This window comes from Bombina bombina, chromosome 2 (assembly GCF_027579735.1).
Source record: "Bombina bombina isolate aBomBom1 chromosome 2, aBomBom1.pri, whole genome shotgun sequence".
Taxonomy (NCBI): Eukaryota; Metazoa; Chordata; class Amphibia; order Anura; family Bombinatoridae; genus Bombina; species Bombina bombina.
The window spans coordinates 794527023-794546957 of record NC_069500.1 but is presented as its reverse complement, the minus strand read 5'-3'; the positions used below and the strand labels follow the sequence as shown (position 1 = coordinate 794546957).

Genomic DNA, 19935 nt, shown 5'->3' with positions numbered 1-19935 from the left:
ATGAAACCCAAATTTTTTCTTTCATGACTCTTATAGATCATGCAATTTAAAACTTTCCAATAAACTGTTATTATCAAATTTGTTTCATTTTCTTTGTATTCTTTGTTGAGGAGAAATGCTAGGAGTTAGCTGAACATAGATGAGCCAATAAAAAAGGCATATATGTGCAGCCACTAATCACCAGCTAGCTAAGTTGTAGGACCAGCACACCTTTAAATGTATTAATGTCCAGCAAATAACAAGGTGTGTGCAAACAAAGTCAGCGCAAAACCCCTAGCTCCAAGTAAATAGGTATCCACAAGAAATGTTGCACTCTAAGGTGTGGAGAAGTTAAAAACCTTTATTAAGTGAACAGCAACGTTTTGGGGCAACTGCCCCTTTGTCAAGCTAAAAACATAGTGCACATACAGACAATATATAGCAGTACTAATAAATCAAGGACCAATGGGAACACTTATGGTGGGCGGGGTTACAAACAATCTAACATGGGAAACATTTTTGAACAACATATTAACCCTATACTTCCCCTTTTAGTGTGTCCCAGAGGGCCAAGATTAAAAACAATCTGAAAGGAAGCAAGAATTGCACAGCCACATAATACATATCACTCTCTTATATAAGGATATAATTCAACTTTAAACGTTATATAGTAACTGTGCCAACCTATACTATATGGGTAATGAATTTACAGAATTGGATTTTGGTTGAATTCCCTATTCATGCCTTTGGGGTATAATGTGTCCAATTTCCATATCCATTTGGCCTCTTTATAAAGAAGGTTTCTCTGTCTATCACCCCCCTAAGCTTTCTCTTGATTTGATCTAACACCATAAAGCGTAATTGGTTAACCTGGTGACCCATTTGTAGAAAATGAGCCGGTACTGATAGATCTTTTGTGGGTTAAGGGTGGAGAGATGTGCCATCCTTACTCAGGCTGTAAATTTAAAATACCTGGTTACTATACCTGTAACTCATCTTATGTTGGGTATTCCCTTAAATGCCCATGTGGGCTTTTATATATAGGTGAGACCACCTAAAAGAATTAGGGATCGTATTGGCCAACATAAATCAAATATCAGAAACACAGGGACAAAAGATCTACCAGTACTGGCTCATTTCTACAAATGGGTCACCAGGTTAACCAATTACGCTTTATGGTGTTAGATCAAATCAAGAGAAAGCCTGGGGGGTGTGATAGACAGAGAGACCTTCTTTATAAAGAGGCCAAATGGATATGGAAATTGGACACATTATACCCCCAAAGGCGTGAATAGGTAATTCGACCTAAATCCAATTCTGTAAATTAATTACCCATATAGTATAGGTTTGCACAGTTACTATATAAAGTTTAAAGTTAAATTATATCCTTATATAAGGGAGTGATATGTATTATGTGGCTGTGCAATTCTTGCTTCCTTTCAGGTTGTTTTTAATCTTGGCCCTCTGGGACACACTAAAAAGGGGAAGTATAGGGTTAATATGTTGTTCAAAAAAATTTCCCATGTGAGATTGTTTGTAACCCTGCCCACCATGACTGTTCCCATTGGTCCTTGTTTTATTAGTACTGCTACATATTGTCTGCATGTGCACTATGTTTTTAGCTTGACAAAGGGGCAGGTGCCCCGAAACGTTGCTGTTCACCTAATAAAGGTTTATCACTTCTCCACACCTGAGAGTGCAACATTTCTTTTGGATACCCAATCACCAGCTAGCTCCCAGTAGTGCATTGCTGAGCCAACCTAGGTATTCTTTTCAACAAAGGATATCAGGAATTTATTAATGATGTCCTACGAGTTATGTTGCAACAGTGTGTTGTGGTGTACTTAGACAACATCCTCATACACTCACCCACACTTGAGGCTCATCGTTCTGATGTTACACGGGTTCTTCAGAGACTACGTGACAGCGGCCTGTTTTGTAAACTCGAGAAATGTGAGTTCCATCAGACTCAAGTAACCTTCCTAGGTTATGTTATCTCAGTTGCAGGGTTCTCCATGGATCCTGACAAGTTATCTGCAGTTCTGCAGTGGCCTCGCCCAGTTGGTCTTTGGTCTATTCAATGTTTTTTGGGGTTCGCCAATTACTATAGAAAGTTTATTAAAAACTTTTCTTCCTTGGTCAAACCTATCACAGACATGACCCGTTAAGAGAATGATCCACTCCATTGGTCACCTACTGCCATTAAGGCCTTTGATAGACTTAAGACTGCCTTTGCTGCCGCTCCAGTTCTTGCTCATCCTAACCCTGCCTTTCATTCTTGAGGTCGATGCATCTAAGACTCGAGTAGGTGCCCTCTTGTCTCAACGTCCTACACCTGACGGTTCCTTGCATCCATGTGGTTTCTTCTCTAAGAAATTGTCTCCAGCGGAGGGCACATATGAAATTGGCGACAGGGAATTACTGGCCATAATTTTGGCACTCAAGGAATGGAGGCATCTACTCAAGGGTACTAGTGCTCATTCTTACTGACCACAAGAATTTAACTTATCTATCTGAAGCAAAACGTTTGTCGCCCCGACAGGCCAGATTGGCGCTATTTTTGTCTCGGTTTAATTATGTGGTCTCCTACCTGCCTGGTAGTAAGAATGTTAGGGCTGATACCCTCTCTCAACAATTTTCGCCTCTGTCCAAGGAGGACTCTGTACCTACTCCAGTTATACCTCCTGACCATATTTTGGCTACCATACGTACTAATTTGACTTCTCCCTTGGGGGAGGAGATCCTGGCTGCACAAACCAATGCACCTCCTGAGAAACCTAGTGGTAAGTGTTTTGTTCCTGAGAATCTTCGAATTAAACTTTTGCACACTTACCACTATCCTAAAGCCGCAGGTCACCCAGGCAAGAACCAAATGATTTGGTCTGTCACTCGACAATTCTGGTGGCCAGGTCTTCGTTCTGATGTTGCTGTGTATGTTGCCTCCTGCTCAGTCTGTGTACAGAATAAGACTACTCGACATCTTACTGTGGGTCTTCTTCAACCTATTGCTAATGGTGAGCCTCCTTGGACACATCTTTCCATGGACTTCATTGTCGAGCTCCCTGTTTCCAATGGCAATACTGTTATCCTTATGGTGATTGACCGTTTTTCTAAAATGTCAGATTTCATTCCCTTGAAGAAGTTGCCTACCGCTCAGGAGCTTGCTTCAATTTTTGCCCGGGAGGTCTTCCGTTTACATGGGTTACCCAAGGAGTTAGTGTCGGACCAGGGTAGCCAGTTTGTCTCCAGATTTTAGCTTTCCTTTTGTGCTCAAATGGGGATCCAGCTTTCCTTCTCTTCGGCATATCACCCTCAATCCAATGGGGCTGCGGAACGGTCTAATCTAGCTCTGGAACAGTTCCTCCATTGCTATGTCTCAGATCACCACAATAATTGGTCTGAACTGTTACCTTTGGCAGCGTTTGCTCGTAATAGTGCTATTAATGCTTCCTCCAAGTTATCCCCGTTCATGGTGAATTATGGGTTTCAACCATCCTTGTTGCCCGATTCATTCATGTCTCAGGGTATTCCGGCTTTGGAGGAGCATCTCTGGCAACTCCGTTCCACGTGGGTGCAGATTCAGGATTGCCTTCATCGTTCTATGCAGCACCAAAAGTTCCAGGCTGATCATAGGCGTCTGCCCGCGCCTTCCTACCAGGTTGGTGAGAGAGTTTGTCTGTCCTCCCACAACTTGAACCTTTGTTTGCCTTCCAATAAACTGGCTCCCCGTTATGTTGGTCCTTTTCGAATACTCTTACAAGTCAATCCTGTGGCCTATGCTTTGACCTGCCTCCTGCAATGCGCATCTCCAATGTTTTTCATGTCTCCCTCTTGAAACCATTGATTTGTAATTGTAAGGATACACATAGAAATACCCTGATATATATTTGTATTCATTAATCTTATCCGCCTCTCCACTCAGTCTCACACCACACCTAGGGTAATTAGATAGAATAAAAACCCATAGTTAGCTCATTGACTGAGGGTGACCTATGGTGGGGTCATTAAAAGAAATATAAGATATGAAATGTATTAAATAATAATGTATAACTGAAGATATATACTGGATAGATGCAAGTAAATGTGCAAAAGGTTATAATCAGAAAACTATTTGAGATGTGTATCTGTGTATAATTGCAGTGCACTATATTCTACCTGCATAAGCTTAAAAGTTTAGTGGTGGTTATAACCTATGCTGGATTGGAAGTGTGTTACTAAATTCACAGTAACTTATGACAGGCAAGATGAATCTAGATTCTGTTAGCATAAAGTTTTATAAGTTGCAGTACTGTTTAATCTTAGGTTAACCGGTATTTGCATAAAGTGAAATTGTTGCAGCTTTGTAAGTGATAACGATACCTTGAATTGCTCTGAGTAAATTCGAGAATCCTTGGGTACTTGATCTTAGATAGAGTTTACCGTAGCTGGAGTAATGTAGTAGTTGAACTGTTCATCCAGTTTCTGTTAACTAAGAAATGAGCGAGATGTTCACAGGAGCGGTATCGTAGTGCCGGGGCGGGTGTGACGTCACACGCCGAGTATCAGTGTGAAAGAGCTGGCGTGGCTAATCTGCATATGAAAAGCAAAATAACAGCTTGTTATGTTAAGCAGAAAAGAATCACATATAACGTGTCAGAGGTGTTGATCTTCTTGCATCCCTTGTTTAATGAATTCAGTTTCCAAAGTAAATCTTAATTCTCTGTGAAATCCAAATACTAACTCAGGAGATATCCTTAGAATCTCAAATTACCAAGCAGGGTTGAGATGGTGAATGATCCTTAAGTAGGATAGAATAGTCACATGATCAGGAACTTAAAGGAGAAGTACAGGAGTATAATAAACACATAGTTCCTAACAGTAATCGGTTTACCACTGTGTTGCCTCGTCCCCCTCCTATCTTTGTTGATAACCATGAGGAGTATGAGGTCAGCAGCATTATTGACTCTCATATGTCCAGGGGCCGCGTACAGTATTTGGTTCACTGGAGGGGCTACGGTCCTGAGGAGCGTTCGTGGGTTCCCTCCTCTGATGTTCATGCTCCCGCCATCCTCCGTGCCTTCCATGCCCGTTTCCCCAATAAGCCTTTTGTCCTCCCTCGGGGGAGAGGTCATTGAGGGGAGGGTACTGTCAGTTTTTTTTTTCCTGTTTTGTTTGCCATGTGCTGCTGGCAGCCATTTTACTCACCTCTCTTGCTTACTCTGGTGCATACTGTGTGATACTGCTAATTTCCTGCACTTCCTTTTTTGGCCAGACTGGTGTACATCATCCGTGTGAACCAGGATGCAGTCTCAGAATTGTGATGTTATCACTTATTATTTAAAGGGCCTCTGTTCAGTATGCTTTGCCCTTGCGTTGTCTCAGACCTGTTTGTGAGAGCTCCTGTGTATTACCTGGCTGTCTGATGTCTCCTGGTTCCTGATCCCTGGCATGTTCCTGACTCTGTTGTTCTCCTTGTTCCTGATTCTGGCTCGTCTGACTAATCGCTTTGGCTCCTGACTCTGCTCGTCTGACTATTCGCTTTGGCTCCTGATTCGGCTCGTCTGACTACCAACTTTGGTTTTGACTCCTGGCTTGTTATTTGACCTGTGGACTTTTTAATATTTTTTGCTATTAACAAAGGTGTGATTATTTTTGCACTTCTCGTCTCAGTCTGATTCCTGGCATCCTGACACAGGGTTAAGCTTGTGAAGTCTACAGTGTGCATTTCTAGTTTCTAGAATTATCTGTATTAAAATTACAGGAAAATGGGGCACAATGAATAATAAAAGTATATGATTTTTTTTAAACAATTTTTTATCATAATCTCAAAGTTTATGCTGTCCCTTTAAATAAAAAAATAACATAGGACTATATTCCAATCCTTCAAAAAGCCTTTCTATAATTATTTCCCCACAAAATTCTCCAGTAAAGTCTGATGTTGTAGCTAAATATGGCCTAGATTTAGAGTTTGGCGGTAGCCGTGAAAACCAGCGTTAGAGGCTCCTAACGCTGGTTTTAGGCTACCGCCGGTATTTGGAGTCAGTCAGGAAAGGGTCTAACGCTCACTTTCCAGACGTGACTTTTCCATACCGCAGATCCCCTTACGTCAATTGCGTATCCTATCTTTTCAATTGGATCTTTCTAACTCCGGTATTTAGAGTCGTGTCTGAAGTGAGCGTTAGAAATCTAACGACAAAACTCCAGCCGCAGAAAAAAGTCAGTAGTTAAGAGCTTTCTGGGCTAACGCCGGTTTATAAAGCTCCTAACTACTGTACTCTAAAGTACACTAACACCCATAAACTACCTATGTACCCCTAAACCGAGGCCCCCCCACATCGCCGCCACTCAATTAAAATTTTTAACCCCTAATCTGCCGACCGCCACCTACGTTATACTTATGTACCCCTAATCTGCTGCCCCTAACACCGCCGACCCCTATATTATATTTATCCCTAAAGCTAAGTCTAACCCTAACACTCCCCTAAATTAAATAAATTATTCCTATTTAAAACTAAATACTTACCTGTAAAATAAATCCTAATATAGCTACAATATAAATTATATTTATATTATAGCTATTTTAGGATTTATATTTATTTTACAGGTAACTTTGTATTTATTTTAACTAGGTACAATAGCTATTAAATAGTTAATAACTATTTAATAGCTAAAATAGTTAAAATAATTACAAATTTACCTGTAAAATAAATCCTAACCTAAGTTACAATTAAACTTAACACTACACTATCAATAAATTAATTAAATAAAATACCTATAATTATCTACAATTAAACCTAACACTACACTATCAATAAATAAATTAAATACAATTCCTACAAATAAATACAATGAAATAAACTAACTAAAGTACAAAAAATAAAAAAGAACTAAGTTACAAAAAATAAAAAAATATTTACAAACATTAGAAATATATTACAACAATTTTAAACTAATTACACCTACTCTAAGCCCCCTAATAAAATAACAAAGACCCCCAAAATAAAAAAATGCCCTACCTTATTCTAAATTACTAAAGTTCAAAGCTCTTTTACCTTACCAGCCCTGAACAGGGCCCTTTGCGGGGCATGCCCCAATAACTTCAGCTCTTTTGCCTGTAAAAAAAAACATACAACTTGATTCTGATTGGCTGACTCCATCAGACAATCAGAATATTCCTACCTTAATTCCGATTGGCTGATAGAATCCTATCAGCCAATCGGAATTCGAGGGATGCCATCTTGGATGACGTCATTTAAAGGAACCGTCATTCGTCGTTCAGTCGTCGGCCAGGATGGATGTTCCGCGTTGGAGGTCTTCAGGATGCTGCCGCTCCTCTCCGGATGGATGCCGCTTGGATGAAGACTTCAATCGGATGGAAGACCTCTTCTGCCCCGCTTGGATGAAGACTTCTACCGGATGGAGGACCTCTTCTTGCTCCGCTTGGATGAAGAATTTGGCTCGGCTGGGTGAAGACGACTCAAGGTAGGAAGATCTTCAGGGGCTTAGTGTTAGGTTTATTTAAGGGGGTTTGGGTTAGATTAGGGGTATGTGGGTGGTGGGTTGTAATGTTGGGGGGGTATTGTATGTTTTTTTTTACAGGCAAAAGAGCTGAACTTCTTGGGGCATGCCCCGCAAAGGGCCCTGTTCAGGGCTGGTAAGGTAAAAGAGCTTTGAACTTTAGTAATTTAGAATAGGGTAGGGCATTTTTTTATTTTGGGGGTCTTTGTTATTTTATTAGGGGGCTTAGAGTAGGTGTAATTAGTTTAAAATTTTTGTAATATTTTTCTAATGTTTGTAAATATTTTTTTATTTTTTGTAACTTAGTTCTTTTTTATTTTTTGTACTTTAGTTAGATTATTTCATTGTATTTATTTGTAGGAATTGTATTTAATTTATTTATTGATAGTGTAGTGTTAGGTGTAATTGTAGGTATTTTATTTAATTAATTTATTGATAGTGTAGTGTTAGGTTTAATTGTAACTTAGGTTAGGATTTATTTTACAGGTAAATTTGTAATTATTTCAACTATTTTAGCTATTAAATAGTTCTTAACTATTTAATAGCTATTGTACCTGGTTAAAATAAATACAAAGTTGCCTGTAAAATAAATATTAATCCTAAAATAGCTATAATATAATTATAATTTATATTGTAGCTATATTAGGGTTTATTTTACAGGTAAGTATTTAGCTTTAAATAGGAATAATTTATTTAATAAGAGTTAATTAATTTCGTTAGATGTAAATTATATTTAAGTTAGGGGGGTGTTAGTGTTAGGGTTAGACTTAGCTTTAGGGGTTAATACATTTATTAGAATAGCGGTGAGCTCTAGTCGGCAGATTAGGGGTTAATGTTTGAAGTTAGGTGTCGGCGATGTTAGGGAGGGCAGATTAGGGGTTAATACTATTTATTATAGGGTTAGTGAGGCGGATTAGGGGTTAATAACTTTATTATAATAGCGGTGCGGTCCGGTCGGCAGATTAGGGGTTAATAAGTGTAGGCAGGTGGAGGCGACGTTGTGGGGGGCAGATTAGGGGTTAATAAATATAATATAGGAGTCGGCGGTGTTAGGGACAGCAGATTAGGGGTACATAGGGATAATGTAAGTAACGGCGGTTTACGGAGCGGCAGATTAGGAGTTAATAATAATATGCAGGGGTCAGCGATAGCGGGGGCGGCAGATTAGGGGTTAATAAGTGTAAGGTTAGGGGTGTTTAGACTCGGGGTACATGTTAGAGTGTTAGGTGCAGACGTAGGAAGTGTTTCCCCATAGCAAACAATGGAGCTGCGTTAGGAGCTGAACGCAGATTTTTTGCAGGTGTTAGGTTTTTTTTCAGCTCAAACTGCCCCATTGTTTTCTATGGGGGAATCGTGCACGAGCACGTTTTTGAAGCTGGCCGCGTCCGTAGGCAACTCTGGTATCGAGAGTTGCAGTGGCGTTAAATATGCTGTACGCTCCTTTTTTGGAGCCTAACGCAGCCATTCTGTGGACTCTCAATACCAGAGTTATTTTAAAGGTGCGGCCAGAAAAAAGCACGCGTAGCTAACGCACCCCTTTGGCCGCAGAACTCTAAATCTAGCCGTAATTGAATAAGACTTTGTAATGAATTGAAATATGCCCTATAGTGGTAGGTGCAGTTCTTTAAATCAATTATGTTCAAGTTTATTTATCTCACAATATTCTGAGATATCAGTTTCAAATGTAAGTTTGGCCCTGTTCTTATTCACTGTTACATGAAGAAATAAGGTTGTGCGCATATCTATACTTAGAACCTAAAATTAAATTAAATTCAAAATTGAACTTTCATTATTCAGTTAGAGCTTGTGATTCTTCTATTATCAAATTTGCTTTGTTTTGTTGATATCCTTTGTTAAAGGGACAATCTTCTCCAGAAATTGTACTTTTTAAAAAAATAGATAATCCCTTTATTTACCATTCCCCACTGTTGCATAACTAACACTGTTATATAAATATACTTTTTATCTCTGTGATTACCTTGTATCTAAGCCTCTGCAGACTTCCCCCTTATCTCAGTTCTTTTGACAGACTTGCATTTTAGACAATCAGTGCTGACTCTAAATAGCTCCACGAGAGTAAGTACAATGTTATCAATATGACATACATGAACTAGCGCTGTCTAGCTGTGAAAAATGGTCAAAATGCACTGAGATAAGAGGCGGCCTTCAAGGGTTTAGAAATTAGCATATGAGTCTACCTAAGTTTAGCCTTCAACAAAGAATACCAAGCGAACAAAGGACATTTTATGATAAAAGTAAATTTGAAAGTTGTTTAAAATTGCATGCCCTATCTGAATCATAAAAATGTAATTTTGACTAGACTGTCCCTTTAAGAGTAAAGCTAGGAAGGCTGACAGGAGCTCAGGAGTATGTACGTGCCTTTAACAGTCTATGACAGTAGTGTTTGTATCTATGTATAACAGTGCTATAAACAATGTTGCTAGCACTGCTGCCAGATGACTAGAGACACGTGCATGCTGAGCTCACCTAGAATTACTCTTAAAGGGAATGTACATTTTTTTACATCAGCTGCCTCCTAATTACTGTTTTACCCATTTGTATCATAACTGCTATGTTTATTTTTTTTAAAAAATTAAGATTGTTTATATATTTGAATTACTTACTTTTTTCCACTTTCTATCTTACTCCTCCCACCCGGCACTTCCTTGTTCTTCACATGTGACGTATAGAGCAGTCCCAACCGCTCTATACGTATGTGTGAAGCGCGCACCCATTCAGCTTTTTTTTCTGAGCATGCACCTAATTTCAGTGATGCCTCCTCATTCATGCCTAATCTCGATCCTAAAACCAGATACCCATCGATTATTAAATTCATGAATTCAAACGAAACATGAATTACACCCATCTTTTCTCTTTAGCCTAAATAATTGCTCACATATAATTTTTTGCAGAAGCGCATGCGCGTTCTATGAACATGCATTGCTTCTGGTATAGGATAACATTTTCAAACGCATGTGCTGAAGAAGCGCATGACATATCGAAAAAGTGGTTGAACCCCCTGAGGGGGAAACGCGGATTAGCTAAAGTAGCTGTCATTCATTCCAATAATGAGGGGCAACATGGCGGGCGGAGGAAGCGCGGCATAAAAATAGAGTTTAAAAGGTCTAATTTTGGATTTATTGATTATTGCTAAGCTTGTTAAAAATCGATGAATTAAATTCCCCCTTATTTGAATAGCTTAACAATATTGCATTAAGCAATAGGGGTGACTTTACATTCACTTTAATAATACTAAGGCCTAGATTTAGAGTTTGGCGGTAGCCGTCAAAACCAGCGTTAGAGGCTCCTAACGCTGGTTTTTACCGCCCTCTGGTATTTGGAGTCAGTCATTAAAGGGTCTAACGCTCACTTTCCAGCCGCGACTTTTCCATACCGCAGATCCCCTTACGTCAATTGCGTATCCTATCTTTTCAATGGGATCTTTCTAACTCCGGTATTTAGAGTCGTGTCTGAAGTGAGCGTTAGAATTCTAACGACAAAACTCCAGCCGCAGAAAAAAGTCAGTAGTTAAGAGCTTTCTGGGCTAACGCCGGTTTATAAAGCTCTTAACTACTGTGCTCTAAAGTACACTAACACCCATAAACTACCTATGTACCCCTAAACCGAGGTCCCCCCACATCGCCGCCACTCGATTAAATTTTTTTAACCCCTAATCTGCCGACCGCCACCTACGTTATCCTTATGTACCCCTAATCTGCTACCCCTAACACCGCCGACCCCTATATTATATTTATTAACCCCTAATCTGCCCCCCACAACGTCGCCGCCAGATACCTACAATAATTAACCCCTAATCTGCCGACCTCCACCTACGTTATACTTATGTACCCCTAATCTGCTGCCCCTAACACCGCCGACCCTATATTATATTTATTAACCCCTAATCTGCCCACCTCAACATCGCCTCCACCTGCCTACACTTATTAACCCCTAATCTGCCGAGCGGACCGCACCGCTACTATAATAAAGTTATTAACCCCTAATCCGCCTCACTAACCCTATAATAAATAGTATTAACCCCTAATCTGCCCTCCCTAACATCGCCAACACCTAACTTCAATTATTAACCCCTAATCTGCCGACTGGAGCTCACCGCTATTCTAATAAATGTATTAACCCCTAAAGCTAAGTCTAACCCTAACACTAACACCCCCCTAAATTAAATATAATTTTAATCTAAAGAAATTAATTAACTCTTCTTAAATAAATTATTCCTATTTAAAACTAAATACTTACCTGTAAAATAAATCCTAATATAGCTACAATATAAATTATATTTATATTATAGCTATTTTAGGATTTATATTTATTTTACAGGTAACTTTGTATTTATTTTAACTAGGTACAATAGCTACTAAATAGTTAATAACTATTTAATAGCTAAAATAGTTAAAATAATTACAAATTTACCTGTAAAATAAATCCTAACCTAAGTTACAATTAAACCTAACACTACACTATCAATAAATTAATTAAATAATATACCTATAATTATCTACAATTAAACCTAACACTTCACTATCAATAAATAAATTAAATACAATTCCTACAAATAAATACAATGAAATAAACTAAAGTACAAAAAATAAAAAAGAACTAAGTTACAAAAAATAAAAAAATATTTACAAACATTAGAAAAATATTACAACAATTTTAAACTAATTACACCTACTCTAAGCCCCCTAATAAAATAACAAAGACCCCCAAAATAAAAAAATGCCCTACCCTATTCTAAATTACTAAAGTTCAAAGCTCTTTTACCTTACCAGCCCTGAACAGGGCCCTTTGCGGGGCATGCCCCAAGAAGTTCAGCTCTTTTGCCTGTAAAAAAAAACCATACAATACTCCCCCCCCAACATTACAACCCACCACCCACATACCCCTAATCTAACCCAAACCCCCCTTAACCTCTTAAGGACATATGACTGAATTTTTCCGTCATAAAACAATTGAGCAAACTGAAAGCTGTGTCCTTAAAGGGTTAAATAAACCTAACACTAAGCCCCTGAAGATCTTCCTACCTTGAGTCGTCTTCACCCAGCCAAGCCAAATTCTTCATCCAAGCGGAGCAAGAAGAGGTCCTCCATCCGGTAGAAGTCTTCATCCAAGCGGGGCAAGAAGAGGTCCTCCATCCGGTAGAAGTCTTCATCCAAGCGGGGCAGAAGAGGTCTTCCATCCGATTGAAGTCTTCATCCAAGCGGCATCTTCTATCGTCATCCATCCAAATTGATTCAGCCAATCAGAATCAAGTTCAATCCGATTGGCTGATCCAATCAGCCAATCAGATTGAGCTCGCATTCTATTGGCTGTTCCGATCAGCCAATAGAATGCAAGCTCAATCTGATTGGCTGAATATTCCTACCTTAATTCCGATTGGCTGATAGAATCCTATCAGCCAATCGGAATTCGAGGGACGCCATCTTGGATGAAGTCATTTAAAGGAACCGTCATTCGTCGTTCAGTCGTCGGCCAGGATGGATGTTCCACGTCGGAGGTCTTCAGGATGCTGCCGCTCCGCTCCGGATGGATGACGATAGAAGATGCCGCTTGGATGAAGACTTCAATCGGATGGAAGACCTCTTCTGCCCCGCTTGGATGAAGACTTCTACCGGATGGAGGACCTCTTCTTGCCCCGCTTGGATGAAGACTTCTACCGGATGGAGGACCTCTTCTTGCTCCGCTTGGATGAAGAATTTGGCTCGGCTGGGTGAAGACGACTCAAGGTAGGAAGATCTTCAGGGGCTTAGTGTTAGGTTTATTTAAGGGGGGTTGGGTTAGATTAGGGGTATGTGGGTGGTGGATTGTAATGTTGGGGGGGGAGTATTGTATGTTTTTTTTTACAGGCAAAAGAGCTGAACTTCTTGGGGCATGCCCCGCAAAGGGCCCTGTTCAGGGCTGGTAAGGTAAAAGATCTTTGAACTTTAGTAATTTAGAATAGGGTAGGGCATTTTTTTATTTTGGGGGTCTTTGTTATTTTATTAGGGGGCTTAGAGTAGATGTAATTAGTTTAAAATTGTTGTAATATTTTTCTAATGTTTGTAAATATTTTTTTATTTTTTGTAACTTGGTTCTTTTTTATTTTTTGTACTTTAGTTAGTTTATTTCATTGTATTTATTTGTAGGAATTGTATTTAATTTATTGATTGATAGTGTAGTGTTAGGTTTAATTGTAGATAATTATAGGTATTTTATTTAATTAATTTATTGATAGTGTAGTGTTAGGTTTAATTGTAACTTAGGTTAGGATTTATTTTACAGGTAAATTTGTAATTATTTTAACTATTTTAGCTATTAAATAGTTCTTAACTATTTAATAGCTATTGTACCTGGCTAAAATAAATACAAAGTGACCTGTAAAATAAATATAAATCCTAAAATAGCTATAATATAAATATAATTTATATTGTAGCTATATTAGGATTTATTTTACAGGTAAGTATTTAGCTTTAAATAGGAATAATTTATTTAATAATAGTTAATTTATTTAAGTTAGGGGGGTGTTAGGGTTAGACTTAGCTTTAGGGGTTAATACATTTATTAGAATAGCGGTGAGCTCTAGTCGGCAGATTAGGGGTTAATGTTTGAAGTTAGGTGTCGGCGATGTTAGGGAGGGCAGATTAGGGGTTAATACTATTTATTATAGGGTTAGTGAGGCGGATTAGGGGTTAATAACTTTATTATAATAGCGGTGCGGTCCGGTCGGCAGATTAGGGGTTAATAAGTGTAGGCAGGTGGAGGCGACGTTGTGGGGGGCAGATTAGGGGTTAATAAATATAATATAGGGGTCGGCGGTGTTAGGGGCAGCAGATTAGGGGTACATAGGGATAATGTAAGTAGCAGCGGTTTACGGAGCGGCAGATTAGGGGTTAATAATAATATGCAGGGGTCAGCGATAGCGGGGGCAGCAGAATAGGGGTTAATAAGTGTAAGGTTAGGGGTGTTTAGACTCGGGGTACATGTTAGAGTGTTAGGTGCAGACATAGGAAGTGTTTCCCCATAGCAAACAATGGGGCTGCATTAGGAGCTGAACGCGGCTTTTTTGCAGGTGTTAGGTTTTTTTACAGCTCAAACAGCCCCATTGTTTCCTATGGGGGAATCGTGCACGAGCACGTTTTTTAAGCTGGCCGCTTCCGTAAGCAACTCTGGTATCGAGAGTTGCAGTGGCGTTAAATATGCTGTACGCTCCTTTTTTGGAGCCTAACGCAGCCATTCTGTGGACTCTCAATACCAGAGTTATTTTAAAGGTGCGGCCAGAAAAAAGCCAGCGTTAGCTACGCGGGTCATTACCGACAAAACTCTAAATCTAGCCGTAAGAGAATTAAGCAAAATTGATAACAGAAGTAAGTTGTAAAGTTGTTTAAAATTTCATGCTCTATCCAGAGCAGAGTTTAATTTTGACTTTACTGTCCCCTTAAGTTTGAAGTTGTTAAAGGGACATTAAAGGCATTTTTTATTAACGGGGCATTAAACCTACAAAATAATGTTATATAATTCTGCACATAGTGCAAAATTATATAACATTATCTTAGCGCAAACTTTAGGCAACATAATAATGCAGCTAAAATTAGATTATAAGAGACGATTTTTCAGACCGCCACTCTTACTCTACTGCGCAGGTCTGGTTTTTCCCCTGAGCGCATCTGGGCAGCTGTCTAGTCACAGCCCGGCCCGATCGCGCCATTACACTCAATGTAGCTCGCTCCTGCTCTGTCTGATAGCGGGAGCGAGCTACATTGAGTGTAATGGCGCAATCGGGCCGGGCTGTGACTAGACAGCTGCCCAGATGCGCTCAGGGGGAAAACCAGACCCGCTAAGTAGAGCAAGAGTGGCGGTCTGAAAAATCGTCTCTTATCATCTAATTTGAGCTGCAATATTATGTTGCATAAAGTTTGCGCTAAGATAATGTTACATAATTTTGCACTATGTGCAGAATGATATAGCATTATTTTGTAGGTTTACTGCCCCTTTAATGCATCATAATTGATTCAATATCATTATAAAAGATCTGCATGCAGCATTAATTGTTTAAAGCATTTAAAACTATAATTTTGCTAGGGAAATGTGCATTGTTTTCCAGGCCTGGGACACACCTTGAAAAGCCTCTTGAATGGTGTGTATCTTACTTCCTTTGCTGTGGCTAGTTAGGGATAAGCTCTCTTCTGCTGAGGACAATTAAGGACAGATATAAAACACGCAATAAAAAAAAGTTACAGACAAGACTGTGGGGAATCCCTTTTAAATAATTACAATCCTATGTTCCACACAGGCTTATTTGCACAATCTCTTTTATTGTCTCTTTTTTTATCTTTCAAAGATTGTCCTCAGAAGGAGAGATAGATAGATAAGCGGAAACAAATTAAAAAATGGCATCCTCCACTATTTTATAAAAAAACAACAATTTTAAGAGATAAATTACAAGAAAGGGGGGAAAAATAAATAAGTATACAGCAAAGTTTGTTTTAACTACACATAATTAAACATCTTATATTATAATCTCATATTGTTTAATATTTTTTTAACTAATTAAGGAGTTGATCACAATCCTTTATAAACACGTATAAAATTATTTATCTACAAAAATCCCAATAGACTATAATGGTGTTTTTCTGTTTATAATTATTGCCGGAAATGTAAGTTAAGAGGCAGCGGTCACGATCGAGATGATTGGGACCCCCTGCTAGCAGTTGGCCGAATGTGCAGGGGGTGGCATTGCACAAGCATGTCTAGCAATGTTAAAATGCTGTCGGCATTTAGCGATGTCGGGTGGACATGATACGCTACAGCGGATCATGTCCATTCGGCATTTGTTAAATCGGCCCCCTAATCTAAACTGTTCTGCCTCCGTATTTTAGGTTAATTTAGGTACATAAAGATACATTAAAAATGTTTTTATATACATATTATATATCCACATTGCAAAAAAACTGTATACAAAATACATATTTTAACCTTTTTGCTGCTAACCCTTTTTTCACCCCAGTGCTGAGCCAATTTTGAGCTTTTTTTCTTCGATATTGGACTGGAGTTTTAAGTAGTCTTGTCAGCCTCTCAGTGAGAGCATTGATGAAAGTTAGAGTCCGGAGATGCAGGGAGAGTCTTTCTGTGAAACCATCCCGACTCATATTAACAGCTCCTTAAGCAATCAGCGTTGATGAGTTTTGCTGCCTGCTTTTCTGCACTCAAGTCCATGTCAGAAGCGCTGCTACAGTCTGTCAAACTTGAAGGACCGTGTCACTGTTCCACGGCATAGATTCCGGTAAGATCGTTTCAATTTTTACACACTTGTAATGTTAGAAGACAGGGTCTCAGTGGGACTCCTTTATCTTTATGGAATCAAGGGTTAATATCTCCGGAGGGGGATTATTGAGCAGTGGGGGCTTTAATCATGTTTGTTATGTGATTTTAAATGCTTATGTGTAGGTGACGTTTGGGGCTCATAGGCCTTTACGGAACGTACAGGTTAATTTCGAGCTGCACAGTTTTATAGACTGGCGCACTTTTCTTAGCGGGAGTGAATCCTGCACGTTGCACCACGTGACCGGGTGCGGTCATTTTTTTGTTTCCCATTTCCGTATTCCTGACCGTGTGACTGCATAGAGGATCATTTTTCTCTACCTGTCTGGGTCATAGGAGGTGGTGAGTGCCCCAGTCTTTCTACTTAGTCGAGTTATGGAGGATTCTGATATGTTAGAGGGGGTTTCCTCTGATTCAGATTCTGATACCTGTGTATATTGTGAGGACCCAGCCCTCTCAATTATGTTCCATATGACACAATAGAGTGTTCTCATCTCCACATGTTGGAACGTTAGAGACCACTGAGATAACCACCTCTAAGGATTCGGCATCCAGTGAGTTGCGTTCCCTATCATCTTCGGTTCCTACACAGGCGGTTGCCCTGCATACCGTTACCCCTTCTCCTGAAGGAGGCCTTTTTCCACCAGAGGTTACTGCACGGTTTTGCATGGCCATATCTCTGGCCTTAGCACATTTGCATCTTCCTGCCACATGCAAGCGAAGGCTTAATCTGTGTACTCCTACCCAAGGTCTGGCATGTAAGAGAACTTTGGTATCCGATCAGTTTTCTGGAGAAGCGGTGTCCTCTGAGGCTTTAGAGGTACCACCTTTAAGGTCGCAGACCTCGGATACTCTGACGGATGTGAATTTTGCTTATGATTTTAGAATGGCTCGTCTGCGTGTACTTCTGAGAGAAGTTTTGGCAGTGTTGGAGGATCCTAATTCCGATCCGTCAGCTGAATCTCAGTCTGCTGATTCAGATAGCGAGCTTGTTTAGACGACTGGAGGGATGGTGATCCTATTCCTTATCGTCGCTATATTGTTACCCTTTGTTTTTTGTATTAGATTCCCAGTTCGGAGCTCTTGACGAATTGTGTTGCATGATGGGCGGGACCTGTTGGTTTCACTTTCCCTTGGGCTATCTCATGTGTGCGGTTGACTATTTTCTTTTCTAATCCGGTTAGAATACGTTTTTAATTCTCTTTTATTTCCGAGCATGAGATTCCGTTGAAACTCTTCTTAGGAGGACTTTTCGCTCTGGGATTCTGGTATTAGCGATTTTCATGTCGCGATTGATGGAATCTTCTGATGGAAGTTCTATATATAAAAAAAAGTAACAAAAACAAGAAGGTTGTCTCTGGTCGGGGTGACGTTCCCTTGATATGTCCGAGACTATGTTTAAGCTTCGGAGCTTATATGTTTTTTCTGTTTATTATTCTCAGTTTTCTGGCCCTGCTAGAAATTTAGAATTTTTCGTTTGAGCCTTGAACAGATATATCGTATCCTTCATATCGGGCTGGTCCTGGTTGGGTATAGTTATCTCTGTTCTTTTGTGGTTTATGGGTTTAAAAAGGTGTATTGGTTACTGCGCTGTGAAACTCTATTAAACCTATAAAAAAAGAGGACTCTCCAACCTCTATATAAACAAAGTGAATAAATTAGAATAATTTGGTCACTAAAAGAAACCAAAAATTCTAGTGTCATAGGCGCTTATAAAAGCTGAAAATAGTGTTGTGAATATAAACTACTTACTAAGTGAAAATAATGTGCAAATATTAAATGCAGCAGATAAATATATCAAATAAAGTGAATGTGACACAAATTTAAAATAATGTGCAGATTCTGCATAAATTTAATAACAATATCAAAAGTTTACATATATAAAAGAGAAAAAGAGAAAGAATAAAAAATAAAAATTACAAAGTAGCAATTGCGTTGACCAGACGCAGTTACAAGTGTAGTATACAATTTGCAACAATTACTAGAAAAGAAAACATCAAATAAGAATCTTTCTGAAGCAATATGAAGTCGGATAAATCCAATTGGTCATCAGAAGAAACAATCTTGTCAAGCCCGAGATAGGATTTTCAGGTCAAGCTGGAACGAGATAAGGAGCCGATGAAACTGCAAAAAAGGCACCAGTTTAAGGTCAACACTTTTACTTACACCGGGATCGGTGATGAGGTGAATGGATCCCTCTCTTTGGCTCAATTTCCGACGCTGACGGCACCCGCTTGAATACAGCGTTTCAATATGGCGATAAATGGGAACAGAGTATTCGTCCAAAATGACCTTTGCAAGCAGGTATCTGAAGTCAGATCCTACGGAAGCCTTGGAGGGACACAACACTTAAAGGAACAGAGCAACACGTTTCAACCTGCTAAGGGTCTTTTTCAAGCTGTGTGAGTTTTTCTGACTCTTCTGAGAGCTCAGAAGGAGGTCGAGGGACTCTCCTTTGGTGTGTCCTTTTGATGGATCTGTACCTCTGGTGGTATCCGATCTAGGTTCTCTGGGCGTTCGTGCCTATCCTAGTCTTGCCCTTAGGGGAACGTGGTCAGGGATTCTTAAGTAGATCTCTGGATCCTTTCGGTGCTGGGGAAGTTTATTCTTCCTTTTTCCCTTTGACTATGTTACCTCTTTAAATTGCTTTTTCTGGCACCTTTTTCACCCTGATATTTCTCCTACTGTTCCTTTGTTCCCTCGGCAGAATAACTGGGGGATGAGGGAGGTGGGGGAGCCTGGGGTGTCTTTGCCTCCTCCTGTGGCCAGGTTCTGTATTCCCAAAAGTAATGAATGCAGCTGTGGACTCTCCCTGTATCGAAGGAAAGGAAATTATCTGGTAAGTCATATTTTTTGTTTTTTTCAGCAGGTCCAGCAGATTCATAATATACCATTATTATATTTAAATGTTATGGCATGTGTGATAGCTGTGGCAAAAACTGTAAAAATATGTATATTTTTGCTTAGATATTAGTAAATAATATGGAAAATGGTCAGATAACCACTGCTGTTACTGTGATGACCTTACTAAATTGTCATCATTGGTGGCCATATGTGAAATAGGGGCCCATACAGGCTATTGGGGGTTATACTATAAATAAGAGAGGCCACATTGTGCAGTAAAGAAAATCTTGCAATATGTTC

At 39.4% G+C, this 19935-nt stretch overlaps 1 protein-coding gene across 1 annotated transcript in view; it reads left to right on the top strand.

Moving 5' to 3' along the window:
- The first annotated feature begins 19044 nt into the window (after nucleotides 1-19044).
- LOC128647268 (calcium and integrin-binding family member 3-like) overlaps nucleotides 19045-19935 on the top strand; it is a 51822-nt gene continuing 50931 nt past the window's right edge. The window contains exon 1 of the mRNA XM_053700061.1: nucleotides 19045-19193. Coding sequence (XP_053556036.1) covers nucleotides 19045-19193 — 149 coding nt within the window. The remainder of the gene's footprint in view (nucleotides 19194-19935) is intronic.